Source organism: Pseudoliparis swirei, chromosome 7 (genome assembly GCF_029220125.1).
Source record: "Pseudoliparis swirei isolate HS2019 ecotype Mariana Trench chromosome 7, NWPU_hadal_v1, whole genome shotgun sequence".
In the NCBI taxonomy this organism is placed as follows: domain Eukaryota; kingdom Metazoa; phylum Chordata; class Actinopteri; order Perciformes; family Liparidae; genus Pseudoliparis; species Pseudoliparis swirei.
The window spans coordinates 20,631,514-20,645,254 of NC_079394.1; the positions used below are offsets into that span (position 1 = coordinate 20,631,514).

Here is a 13,741-nt window from a genome sequence, read left to right on the forward strand (position 1 = left end):
AATTGGCTACGCTATTAGAAACCCACGGAGCCGCACTTGACTACAGAAAAGAGCTCGTCAGTGTGAGGATGGAGGCTGGTGCCTGCTTGAATGCAGAGAGAGAGAGAGAGAGAGAGAGAGAGAGATTTCTAAATAGGGGTCTCTGATGACCATGAGAATCTTCCACCCTGCAACACACACACACACACACACACACACTTGCTGTCCTCTGACCAGAGTGGTTAATTGGTTGGTTGGTGCTGCTGTTTCTGGTGGTGGTTGGAGGATATGTGGGGGTGGGCGGATCTTTTGTCCGATGCACTTCAGCGGCTCTGATTGACAGCAGGGACAGGAAGTGAGGGCGTGGGGCTCAGTGAGGAAAAGAGCTTTTCTCTCCCTGCTGCCTTCCTCAAATTAACATTCTCGTCCACCTCTCCAAATTCCTCTCGTCCTCCTCTTTGCTTTCACTCTCCCTCTCTCTCTCTCTCTCTCTCTCTCTGCCATGTCCTTTTTCCCTCCTCTGCATCCTTCTGTCCATTTATATCCATTCAGCACCGTACAATACTTCTTTTAAAGTCATTTGCTTATGCTGGCTTTTTCTTACTTTCTTCTCTCCTTGTTCACTTCCTCAGAAGCAAACGATTCGGTTACTCGGGGCACTTTCGCAGCGGAGGTACATTGCTAAACAAATGCTTATACAACTGTGCCACTGACAGTCAGTGATTGAGTGTCTACTTATGCTCTATTAGCACAGAAATAAATCAACTCAAACCAAACCCAGTCAGAGCTCTGTTGACAGCTACTGGTGATGTTACGCGTTTCAGAGGTTAATTTTCACGTTCATGTCACAGTTTTTAAATAAATTACACGAAGACATTTTTAGCACTCCTGATTGCTTCTGTGAACAAATCAAATCCTTTTTCTGTTGCCTCCAAACTGAACTCAGAGCTGCTGCGCAGCAGGAGGTTGATTGAGGACAAACCATTCCAACATCTGATTTTTGAAGCCTCTTCTTTATGGATTTAACTGCTGCATCTGCCTGGAACCAAAAACATTATCTCTTTAACGCACGCAAAATGACCATCTCCATAAAGAGGAATAATTTCCCCTTCTGTCTCTGCAGAGAGCAGCTCGATAGATAGATATCTGTATATGTGTACGTAGCAGATGCTGAAAGGGAGATTATTCCTCTCGTTATACATCTATAGCTCTATAGCTCATACCATTCGTTTATATATACATTCCTTGAAAATCTTCCGTGTGTTTTTGTGTCACATCTCTCCTTCATTTCCAGAGCCGTTATTCCCATGCTGAGCTGTGGTAGAGCGATAGCATCACGATCGTAGAACTCGTTTCACACATTACCTTTGGTTGAACTTCGATTGTGTTTTGCCCAGAAAGAAAACAGTGGATTACGTCCCCTATTGTTTACACTAAAATGACTTTAGGAAGGAATCTGTTCAGTATGGACAAGATGATCAATGAGAGACCAACGGTGCCTCAGTACCTCTGTGTGTGTGTTACAAAGTCCCTGAGTTGTAAAACTAAAACACTCATCTTAAAATACCAATGCTATACTCTCTGTACACCAACATCAATTTGTCAATCCTCATTTATCCCAGATATGAGAACATGTTTCTCACCAGGTAACTGCAGAGAAACGCTACAATGCTAGACAGCCTGACAAGGGCATGGACGAGTCACCCATTGAATAAAGTCCAGTTTAATCAAATTACCCAAACCAACGTCACAGGGTGAAACCAAAAGGGTAAAGCAAAACTGTAAAAATTAGACCCAGATTGTAGGAACATTTTCTTTTCTATGTTGAAGTTTTTGGTTCTGTCTCCTAATTACACGTACTCTTTCTTCTCATAACTTGGTTAGGATCCATTACAGTTACTTTACCAAGTCGGAGAAAGGTCCTCATGTTGTCTTTCTGTCGTGATGATTGTTGTTTGTCATGTCCAAATGTTGCACCTACCGCCAAAAAAAATTCCTCGTTTGTGTAAACATTCCTGGCAATAAAACTGTTTCTGATTCTGATTCTGATTCTGATGAGCGCACGTTTAAGAATAATACAGCAGACAGTTTAGGACATTCACATTTTATTTCCCGTATCTTCATTTTCTGCGTTGCGTCAACTTCAAACGAATCGCTACTCCGCTTGTTTTCCTCGATACAAACATAAAAGAAAAGAAGCCGACATAAACTGCAAAGGACAAACATAAATATGACAGCATACACAATTCTCAGAGGGACGTTCACTCATTCACATTATTTATATCCCATAGACACCAGGAACAGTTACCTCCCTGTATGCTGTTGGCGAGTGAAATCTGAAAGTAAGTAGAGCCAAGAGAAGGATAGAAAACTAGGGATTGAAGGGAAGGGAAGAGAACATGAAAAGATTATCAAAGTGAAAGAAGAAACACACTGTAACATGAATAATGGAATAACTTAACTCCTGCGCACACACTTTGCACTCATACACTTAAAAAGCCTCATATACATACATACAGGTTTGCATCCCAGATAACAATACGTAATAAATTACAGAATAAAAACCACATAAAATAGCCATGCGCTGTACAAATGCAACAGAGAAGAACCTCAAGGACGGAAAGTCAAACACACGTTAAGCTCTCAATACAAAGCTCCGTCTGTGTTAACGCATGGCTCTCTCCTCAGCCAATCCACCAAATGTACACATAGATCTCAGGAACGGATGAAAAGGAAACTAAATTCCAGTATAATCTTAAAAACATCACAGCAATGTCACCACGAGCTCCGGACTGGACTCTGTGAACTTCAAAGTGACGACTGAAGCCGAGGTTTGCAAACGGCGACGTGGCGCAAGGTGATTCACTTGTTCTCTTCGTGTTGCATTTGTCGTGTTCCTCCAAAGTGCAAAAGGCTTTTCTGCTCCCTGCAGCTCATGCGTCTTGTTTGTTTCTGCTCTTTTCAGTTTAATACCGTAGACTATTAAAAACAATGAAGACAGCAACAGTGCATGTGGATATTTTACATTCCATTTTCATGTTTTTAATGCTTTACGTGAGCCTAGGATCTCAAACCAGGCCTGTGAGTTGGTTCTCTTTTATAGAACACGGTTTGTCTTGATAAAGACGTGAACATTTTACATTTGAGTAATATAAATAGTTTCAGTTCTGGATAAAGCAAGGCAAACAGCACATCGATTATCCGACCGCGAGCACTGTGGCCGAAGAGGGACGGGTGAATGGGGGAAGTGAGGTCACAGCTCAGGTGGAGTAGGTTTGTCGGGATGACGGACGAGGTCGACCCGCAGCTCTGATAACAGCCGTTTGGTCATCCCTGCATCCCGTCTAGACTACCGAGTCAGAAAGAAATGGAAGGAAGGAGGCAAGGCAATGAAGGACACAAGGAAGTGCCACTAACAAGAATACAAAATTAAAGTCCAGGAGAGGAAATAAGGAAGGCCTGTCGATTGGATCTTTAAGCTGGTCAGTGAGGGAGATCCAGGAGTTTTTAACTAAACACAGGGTGACGTGTGAGAAGAGTTTTAAAAACAGTACCTGTCGGAAGCCACTGGCTCTATTACAGTTCCACAGGTAACTCCAGTGTGAGATTGGCTGTGAGAAATGTGCAAGCGGACAAGGGTTCCAGTTATGGATGGGCGGTGCCTGCTGTTTACTGCTCAGCCCAGCTAGAAGGGAATCTCAGAGGCTATATGGTGTCTGAGGTCAGGGGTCACAGGCCATCAAGGTTATAGGATGGCGGTGAAAGGTGAGAACATTCATTGAGCAACACAGTGGGCTCAACAGATCAATCCGTCTGGGAAAGGAGCATCTTAATGTAGCTACGTAGCATCGTAAAGTGTCTCGATATGAAGTGTAAATCTAAGCTATTTATTCAGCGATGAGGGTGTTCTGAACATTTCCCCTGTGAATATCTCATTTTAGATCAGCTGACGATCGGAGCACCGGCCGGTTGGAAGCTCAGATTGCCGAGGTACCGAGGGGAACGACGCCGCAGCGCTAGTCCTTGTGATTCGTCTCGCAGTCCGACAGCCGATCGAGGTGATTGGCGTTCTCTTGGACTTCGATGCCTTGCTCGATTTCAGGCTCGCCGTCCTCATCATTGCTCTCCGCGCTGTAGTCTATCGCCTCCAGAAAGGACGGCTCATCCTCCTCCATCACGTAGGTGCTGGGGCTGCTGCTGGATAACAAATCAACAATGTCATTGACTTGTTAGTTCATTTGAGAAAACGTAGAACAAATGCTAAACATTTGCATAGCACTTCTTAAAAGCTTCACATCTATAGAGTAGCATATAATAATATGACTGTCATGTGGTCCTCACTCTGAGCTGAACTCTGAGGCAGACTAAGAGCTCTCTGATTTCAGAGTAAACAACCATCGGAAATGGGTTTCATGGCCTTTGGACACGTTCTGTTGAGAAGCTCACTTCTCGAAAGCACAAATCAAAGCTGGCACGAGACACTCATACAAAATGTAATATTATTAATATACTGGTTTATTTGACTAGATGTGATATATTAGTTATTTGCTGTGCTTAGGTAGAAATAAAATTGACTCTGAAACAAAGTAATCTTAGTGTGCATTTATATTCTAAATTCTGCTCGAAGATCTCATCGCATTTCGACAATCATATGAATATTGATCATTTAAAATGAATAAATAAAAGATTTTTTTTTAAAGAAGAGCGTTAAATCCCTAATTTCAATAAGCTTAAGAATTGGTAATTTTTGCTTTTAAGTGACTTAAATGATTATTCGATGAATTGTCTGTACATCAACTAATCTATCAATTGTTTCAGCTGGAACTAATAGCTGTACAAATATATTGAAGATAACAATGTTGTTTAAAAACGTTCCAAACAACAGACAAGGAATCTACTATAATATTATTCATATTAAATTGTATTTTAAAATCTTAAGAAAATAGAAGCTGGACAGTGTGCTCTGACTGGGGAGGCTGTTTCTTTCCCTGTGGGTCTTAATGGTTAAATGGTTGCCGATTCTTTGGGGTTTTAGTGGCTTTAGTGGGTTTTTAATGGTGTTAATGGTCTGAAATGTGATCCCAGGGAGACAGTCGATCTCCGAGGGGCTCAGACAATGATCTCCCACCAAGCCCACCAGTGTGTGAGTGCATCAGAGAGAGACTGAGAAATTGTGCATCAGTATATGTACAGTAAATGTGTGTGAGTGTGTCTGTGTGTGTGTGTGTGTGATGATGTGGATGGACAGAATGTTTCCCAAACAGATAATGACAGTTGAGAGTCAGCCATTACGGCCATTATAGAAAAAACAGACCCAATCTGTCCCTTCTTTGAGTTACATGTTCTGTACGAGTCTCTACCGACAGTCCATCTCAATATACAGAACCGCGTATGTGCGTTAAAATCCCTAATTACCTTCATTCACGTACTCCATACCTTCAAACAGTTAAATGAGTACATCTCTTCCTGTCATCCTTAGGACTCACACAAAAACACACCCATGCCCGTATGCACCCATTTACTCACTCTGAGACACCCACTTATTTGCAGACGCCTCCCAATGGCCACAATATCATTGTTGTGATGACCGATTAAATGGTAAGTGGTACCATACCAAGCCCCACGCATAAAACCATAAACCCGGGATGAGAGCAAACAATCCCAAAGGACACTCACGCAAACACACTAGCGCACAAAAAAACACTTTTGGAGTCCCTTAATGATCAGACACATAAATGATGAATGAATATATCAATATTAGAGGAGAGTAGGAGAGAGAGAGAGACTGTGAGACACAGAGAGATGGAGAGACGTGAGCATTAAGTGGTTTAGAGTTTAAAGCCGTTCTTTCAAATCAACTGCTTTAACAAATCTGTGGAGGAGAGATTGCTGACATAAAAAAAAAAGAAATAAGAAATTAAGATAACCTTAGTGGTCACGGCTTGGGTTTGGCCAAGTTTAATAATTTATTTGCGGTGCTGAACTGAAGTACAATTTGATCTGTGTGGACCTCACATTTCCGAATGGGGAATTTTAATAGAGTTGATTGACATCCAGTTAAGCTATGTGGTCATTTGTTCGGATGTAAAAGGTCACCGGCTCATGACTGGTTGAAGCCATCTTTCTAAATATGGATGAAGACTCAAGAAACTTTGGTGCAACATGTTTGATTTTTGATCATGATTTAAGAATTCAAATTTAATTTTCCATATTCATCTTTAAATCTTGTGTTTTGTTTTGGGTCGTCTAAAAAGCTTTAAAAACAGTGAAAACACACACAAAAAACATACCTGACATTGTTTTGAAGCGCACCTTTTGACAAAAGAGAAGTTGATATGGATAGTGATGACTTTTAAATAGTAAAAAAACCCATATTTGAAGTAGGACTGTATGCAAGTAACAATTCCTTATCATGTTTCTACTATTCTATCATATAATTGATTAATAATTAGATTTTAAATGTAGAAGATAGTATTATTATAAATAAATAAAAATTTAAGAAATAGAAATAGTCTATAACAACAAAAATAAGGTTACTTTTTATTTGAGAAGTCTTTATATTATAGACAGAGGCCAGTTGTGAACTCAAAGATAACAATCAAGATGAACTCTCCTACAAAGTAAACAAGATAAAACAAACAATAAGTTTAACTAGTGAGATTAGTTTGTCTTACAGTTCAACATTTTGAATGCCGCTGTCTCCTGAACGCACCGGCACCTCAGAGGATGAGGGCCTGCTCTGAGGCTCTGACTGTCATCAATTTAAAGGTGTTTCTTTCCCACTTGTGTTTATTACAACTACAAGTGACACGCTAATGACGTGTGCATGTTCCGTGTGCATTTAATCCACACCGTACCCTCGTGTTCACCTCGCTGTGTAGGAGTAAAGGGTTTCATGAAGAAAGACAAACATCTGGTGACTGTTTTACTCTATAATCACTTTGCTGGCCATTATTCATGCCGATTCTCCTCTCACTCTAGGGTTTTCATGATATTCATAACACATGATCATTGATAGAATTTCAATGATGCTCACAGAAGTGCATGTCTCCATTTGTTTCTTGAGTCGTGCTTCAGAGGAGATCCGGGGTGACACCGCTGAGTATCGGAGCCAACGGGGCAACGTGTCTGGCGGTAAGGAAGAGGCTTTGTGCAGATAAATGGAGAACAGTCTGGAACCACTGCACTGATGTTCAGGTAGAATTATTGGCAGCACAAAATACTTCCCAAAGGGTTCTTCCTGAAGGGCGGCGGTTCTACCCAGAACCCTTTGGTTCTGAAGAACACCTTTTTAAAATAAATTGTAATAAATAAATAAAAGAATCCCATTAGAACCTCCAAAGAGGGTCCTGTATGGGTCCACAACACCAAAGAAGGGTTATTTGTATCTCATATTTGGTTCTGGATGGAACCTTTCACAGATAGCTCTCGGTATAACCCTCTGAACGACTTTCAGGTGGAACGATTATAAAAAGCTTCTAGCAGGAATTTTCTATGGACACAAGCCAAAGAACCCTACATAGCTCTAGGTAGCACATATATTTCAAAGTTAGTATTTTGGAAAGGTTGCAATGCTGAGAATAAAAACCGTGGTTCCTTTTGTTTCCATTCAATCGCAGACTAAGTGACTTGACTGTGATGTGTGAGAGTTTGTCACCTTTTTTCTTAGCAACACTCGAAATAGCCTGACCTGCGTGATCTGTGTGTGTGACTGTGTTACTACGAACCTGACCACTTTAGACTGTGTCCCGATGATGTCGCTCTCTAAATCCAGCAGGTGTTGGTGATTGCGGATCCCGGTCAGCCTCTTCAGCCTCAGCAGGGCCACACAGAACTGAGCTCCCATCTCCTCCAGCTCTCTGGTGCCGATCTGAAGACCCTGAAGAGAACATGTACATGCACATCAGAGACCAATACCAACAGATAGATACTAAACGTTTACCAGGATACGCCAAAGATGCCACAACCCAAAAAATGTGCTCACTTCCAATATACAGCTGAATTAAGAAAGAATGTCAGGGTCCAACAGAAATCTACTTTAAAATGGCTGCTGTAGGTTTTTTTACAGCTGCTCTGGAGCCAGGGGAAGAAGCTGTTGTCCATCTTCAAACGTCCCAATTCTCAATGCTGGAAAGCAGTTGCTGAGGAAACTTTTCATGTAGAAATATGATAGTATGTTTCATTTGCATTGAAGCACACATTCAAAAGCACATGAACTCACACCTGCAACCCGAACAAAGCCCTCACAGTGCTGTACAATCATACAAGTAACCGAATACTCACTCGAGGAGACACACACACAGCTAACCCCCGACTCAACCAAAAAACTTTCATGTTCTCATTTCCCCAGAGCGGACCTCGAGACATCAAAACTTGGCGTGACCACAGAGATATGCAGCTTCAATTCCGTAGACATTAGTTCCTGCACATCTGGACAAACACTTGGTCATAAACCGGCGGGGGTGCTAATTAGTGCCAAAATGGCCTCCCTAGAAATTGGCAGAATTCAGGAAGAAGGAAATCAGGTGGTAAGACCACGAGAGAGAGGAAAGCAAGGTAAAGGGTCAAAAGAAAGGAGGACAAAAGACAGAGGCCAAGCCTTGAGAAAGTGGAAAAAAGGATTGCAGCTCCACCTGCTGGACATTTCATCAGATTTAAAGGGAAACCTCCCTCACACTTGGACATCTACGATGCAATAAAACCAGACACAATCGGCTAATTGTGCATGATACTCAACTTTTTTTATGTTTTGAAAATAGCTCTGGCTAATGTGCCTCCTTTCCCACAATGTAGCGCATTAACGTACACACATGCACAACAAACAAACACCTCCAGGCTGCCCAGGTATCTAAGAGGTTAAACCGACCATGAATGGCAATGTCTAGCCAGGGACCTTCGTTGCGTATCGTTCCCATCCCTCCCATTTCGCTCCCCTATTTCTCTAATGAAAATGCACAAAGAGAGTATTTAACTGCGGGGTTATTGTATTGAAGTGCATGCAACATAAAAGCCTGCATTTAAACACAATAAAATACAGGCCTACCTTATATTTTCCCTGGTCACAACCACACAGCGTGCTCTCCATGGTGTAGCTGCGCTGCACTCCGATCTCTCTCCAGACAACAACACGGGCCGTCGACTCTTTGGAGCGCTCCACAACAAAACTACAGCTGACCATGCTGAAGGCCGGGGCGATCTGGGACAGGATCTTAGGAAGCGCCTGAAAAACATACAACACTGTTTTGAGTGCTTTTGTGTCGGCATGCGTGCGTGAGTACATCGAGGGGCAGATGGTAAAGTACATTTTTATAGCGGGGACAATTAACACAGACTGGCTTATGTACCGAGCAGTGGCTGGACAAAGCAGCAGTATTGACCGCTGCTTTCCCCCAATGTTTGCTGTGGGTTTGTAGTTCAAAGCGACTCGTCTTAAACTGGCATCTTGATTAGCGTTCGGCCGACTGAAAGATATGAGTTGCATTCCAAAATGCCAAAAAGAAACAAACGGCTCTTGGCCTGACCAACTTGAAAGGTGAACGATAAGAAGTCCTTCCCCACTCACAGTCGACTTCAAGGTGAATTATCAAATTTACCAAAGTAAAAGCAATTTGAGTATGTTTGTCAGAAAAGAGCTGGTGTTGAAACACATGTTATGTATGTTATGTAATACGGTGCTACAATCTGTTCTCTAGTGAGCGACACAGGATTGTATTTCAATGCTGATTTTGTAACACCCTGTTCTGTTTCTCCTGTGTTCCGTGTCTCCTATGTCTCCTCTGTGTCTTCTCTGTCTTAATTGTTTAATTCCCTGCACCTGCCCTCAGCCACTCTTGTCTCGTTACTGTCTGATGTCGTACACCTGTTTCCCCCCCTATATATTGTGTCAGTCTTTCCCTTGTCTTCTGTCGGATTGTCGTCTATGGTTCCGTGTCCTTTTCCCGTCGTCCTGTCCGTGTTCCTGGTTCTGCCTGTTGACCCTGCCTGCCCTGAACCTGGATTCTCTGCCTGCCCCTTTTGGACCTTGTTTTTTTTGTAAACTGTTTTGCCTCATTAAAGAGTGCCTTTTTTGTTATTCATATTGCGTCCAGCCTGTCTCTCTGCACCTGAGCCTCACCCCGTCACAAAGACCTGACAGATTTAAATATAAGCTGCTATGAGGGCATCTCTTTTCTGTAAAATGTAATAAAGGTGATCTCTATGTAACAATTACCATTCAACGATGTGAGAACAGTAATCTGAAAACAGAGGGGAAGAGTGAGATTGTGTGTTTGTATCCGTGTGTGTATGTGTGTGTGTAGGTGCTCACTCTGTATCCAAGGTCCTCCTGCAAGTCACTGGATGTCGCGGTGATGTTGGATTGCCAGACTGTCTCCTTCACGCTGCAGCCGTACATGAACACATTCTTCTTCCTGGAATGACCGTGGTAGTCGCAGAACACCTGTGAAAAAATGTGTATACACACACACAGATACACACACGCATAGAGAGAGCATAAAGTAAGTCTAGTGTAGAGTGAATGTAAGAAATATTTAGGAAGCTTCAACTAACTTCCAATGATTAAGACGATCTCCTCATTATGTTTAAAAACTTGTTTAAATAGCTATTTAAAAACATAATTAATAAAAAAATACAACAGCTAAAATAAATCCACTGGTTGATCGTTAAATGTGATGCTGTGTCATCGTCGCTGTAGATGTCAGTGGTACTGCTCATATTTCTCAAAACGTTTTCTCAGATCTATTTTAAAAAGGGCGATGACTTAAACACAGCAAGGTGAAGACCTACAGCGGCCTCACCTGGCTGTGTGTTGTTAAGCCTTCGCCCTTTGTACAGTAAACAAATCTCCTATAAAAGCAATAGACCATTATATCCAACCTGCTGACACACAATGCGTTACAGAGGGCAATGGAGGCTGCTGTTTATGGTAACTGCATTAATGACTCAAAACCAATGTGATGATTTATTGATGTGGAGTTTAGTGAACATGGAGAGTGTGCAGCTGAACAGGAGGAATGGCACCAGCATAATAAGATGTGAGGAGAGGTTCTCCATACTTTCCAGAGGAAAGATGATGCGGCAAAATACACCTGAAGTTATTTAAGTCCAGTTAATAAGAGGTCCTACCAGAGGTGCCCTTTGTATGTGTGCCAGGTACTGCAGCAGGCTCTTAGTGTGGTAGATGGTGGGGTGCAGCTCAGGATTGGGGTTCTGCCACTGGCGATTCAAATCCTCTCCACTCAGAGAACAACGATGACTACAGCAGAAAGGAGAGGGCAGAAGAGGAGGAGGATACAGAGTGAAGGAGAACAAAGAAAAAGCTGGAGAAGCCTTCAAGACAACAGTGTTTGTGTGTGTGTGTGTGTGTGTGTGTGTGTGTGTGTGTGTGTGTGTGTGTGTGTGTGTGTGTGTGTGTGTGTGTGTGTGTAGGCTCGGCAGGTGTATCCTTCTTCAGTGTGTATATTTGAAAGCTGTGAAAGTGTGTTCATTTCTTTCTCGACTCATTTCACTCACTTTCCGTTCACAACTCCATCGGGGTTAAGCATGGGGACTATCTTGAAGATGTAGGCCTCCCTCAGGCTGGCTGCCAGTAGGCTGGTGCCCATCAGGAACTCCAGCGTGCCCTTCATTACCCAGCTGGCGTTGGTCTCCCCAGGGTGCACTCTGGCCGACAGGAAGATCAATGGACGGTTCCCTGAAAGAGAGAAGAGTACAGCACAAACACAAACACACATAGAAGAATGGGGAAGAAAGTTTTCTTCAATTTAAAGTGTTCACAGCTGAGAAGACGCATCAGAGAAGCACAGTGGACGTACTACAGTAACCTAGCTGGGAACACGGGCATGCCCTGATCCCCCAGGGATGTTCTAATGTAGTAATAACCAGCAGTAATGCAGGAAGATGCTCTTGCGAGGGTTCGTTTTAAATTATTTAAACATGAGAAAGGAACATTTCTGTCACTTAGGAGTTCATTTCTTGGTGGACATTTTGGAGAACTGGAGCCGAGCACGAGGATATTGGATCTATAAGCTTAAATTATTTTGTTACACAGATTTGTCTACAAAGTGGAGAATTAGCTTCCATCACCAAAATGACTGATTGGATTCGTCAGTGAGGTTTGTCTCAACTCACCACACAACAGTCATTCAATGTTGAGATATTATGGCTCATTAGAGGACATCTGACAAAAATACATGTTGGACAGTCATGCACGTTTGCATACCGATTCATGATTGTGTTGCATATTTAAAAACTCCTTTTCTTTGCCTTATTTTTTTACCATTTATGATTTTATTTTGTCAGGATAACCAAATCCGTAGCAGAGGATAAGAGTTTTGGGTACAAACAATAACGGCTTGTGAATCTTATTCCATCCTCTCCTGGATATAAAAATCCTGAACCAGCGATTGTTCTGCTCAGCTGTGGAAGTGATGATGAGCCAATAAGCATACCTGCAAACTCATGAGAGGTGAAAAAGGTGGCAACGGGCTGGGGGTCCTCTGCTCTGACTAAGTCAGTGCCCACAAACCCTTCTAATAAGAATATATATATATGTATATACATATATATATATATATATATGGCCACCACACCTTGAAATATTCAGTAATATTTATTTTGCATGGGCCCAGGTGTGAATAGGAGCGAGGCCCATTCAGAGAAATCTCTACGGCCCACTTGAGCGACAATCACACAGGTTAACAAGTCCCACGTTACACTATTTTACAAATCAAGTAACTTCCTGAATTGTGTGCACTTGAATTTCTTTAATTTCTAAATTATTTTAGAAATTAATTCCTTTTGTTCCTCTTTTATCCAATAACCAATCATATATAATATATAATAAACCTTCCCACCCACCCTGTCTGTGATATCCCATCAGAGGCCCCCACCCCGGGAAGTGGCTGAATGGAGAAGGGGTGGGGGGGTTTCTGTGAGATTCACACACTGAATTCCTGCTGGAAATCACTTCTATATACAGACTCTGGTTCGGTGCTCTGTGACGTCACTAGCGACGTCACAGCACCGAACCAGAGTCCTTACATGTCATGTGACAATGTTTCCATGGTGACGGACAAGGTCACGGAGATCGAAGGCACTGACGAGAAGTGACTTCCACCAGGAAACCTGTTTAAACTTTATATGCATGTACATGTTGTGTATGTATATATGTACTTATGTGTGTGCATACTACTGTTTATATCTGTCACGGGACACAACATGTAACTATCTAATCTTTCATGGAACAATGTAATTATCAGGCCAGCAGACATTGTACAATGGTGCTAAAGCGCGCGATTAACATCCGCTCGCTAAACGGCGCTGGTTTACTTACTGAACTGACAGATGTGATCATTAGAGTTGGACTCTGGCATGGCAGTGAGGGTCAGAAGGGGGCAGCTGTTTCCCCCCAGAGTTTCACAGAGGACGTCCCGTCTCAGGTAGATCTGGGGGGTCCTCAAAGCCTCCAGTTTGGACAGGTGCATCTGAAGATACGACGACATCCCTGAATACATTTTCGACATTTTGCTAACTAAGAGTTTCCACAACCTCCATTCGAGCCCCCGTCCATCACACATTGTAATGCTGTATTGTTGCACTGGCTGTTTATTGGGACATGTGTGATTATGTGATTCAGATTGGGTTTATCGTTTGTTGCCCGTATTATATGCAATTATGCACAGTCACTAAGTGTAATTATACAACGGAACTATTGACATAATGAGTGTACAGTCGTTTGAGAGCACAGTAGCTATCTGAGCTC

General features: G+C 42.4%; 1 protein-coding gene across 4 annotated transcripts in view; it reads right to left on the reverse strand.

Moving 5' to 3' along the window:
- Positions 1 to 2,067: 2,067 nt before the first annotated feature.
- Positions 2,068 to 13,741, reverse strand: part of agtpbp1 (ATP/GTP binding carboxypeptidase 1) — a 28,335-nt gene continuing 16,661 nt past the window's right edge. For 3 of the 4 annotated variants that reach the window (XM_056419493.1, XM_056419495.1, XM_056419496.1), the window contains 7 exons: positions 13,313 to 13,463; positions 11,491 to 11,671; positions 11,104 to 11,233; positions 10,286 to 10,417; positions 9,023 to 9,199; positions 7,707 to 7,858; positions 2,068 to 4,176 (listed from right to left, as the gene is read on the reverse strand). In XM_056419493.1, the coding sequence (XP_056275468.1) occupies positions 3,996 to 4,176; positions 7,707 to 7,858; positions 9,023 to 9,199; positions 10,286 to 10,417; positions 11,104 to 11,233; positions 11,491 to 11,671; positions 13,313 to 13,463 (1,104 nt within the window). In that variant the 3' untranslated portion in view covers positions 2,068 to 3,995. The remainder of the gene's footprint in view (positions 4,177 to 7,706; positions 7,859 to 9,022; positions 9,200 to 10,285; positions 10,418 to 11,103; positions 11,234 to 11,490; positions 11,672 to 13,312; positions 13,464 to 13,741) is intronic. The other variant, XM_056419494.1, reaches the window with a different exon arrangement.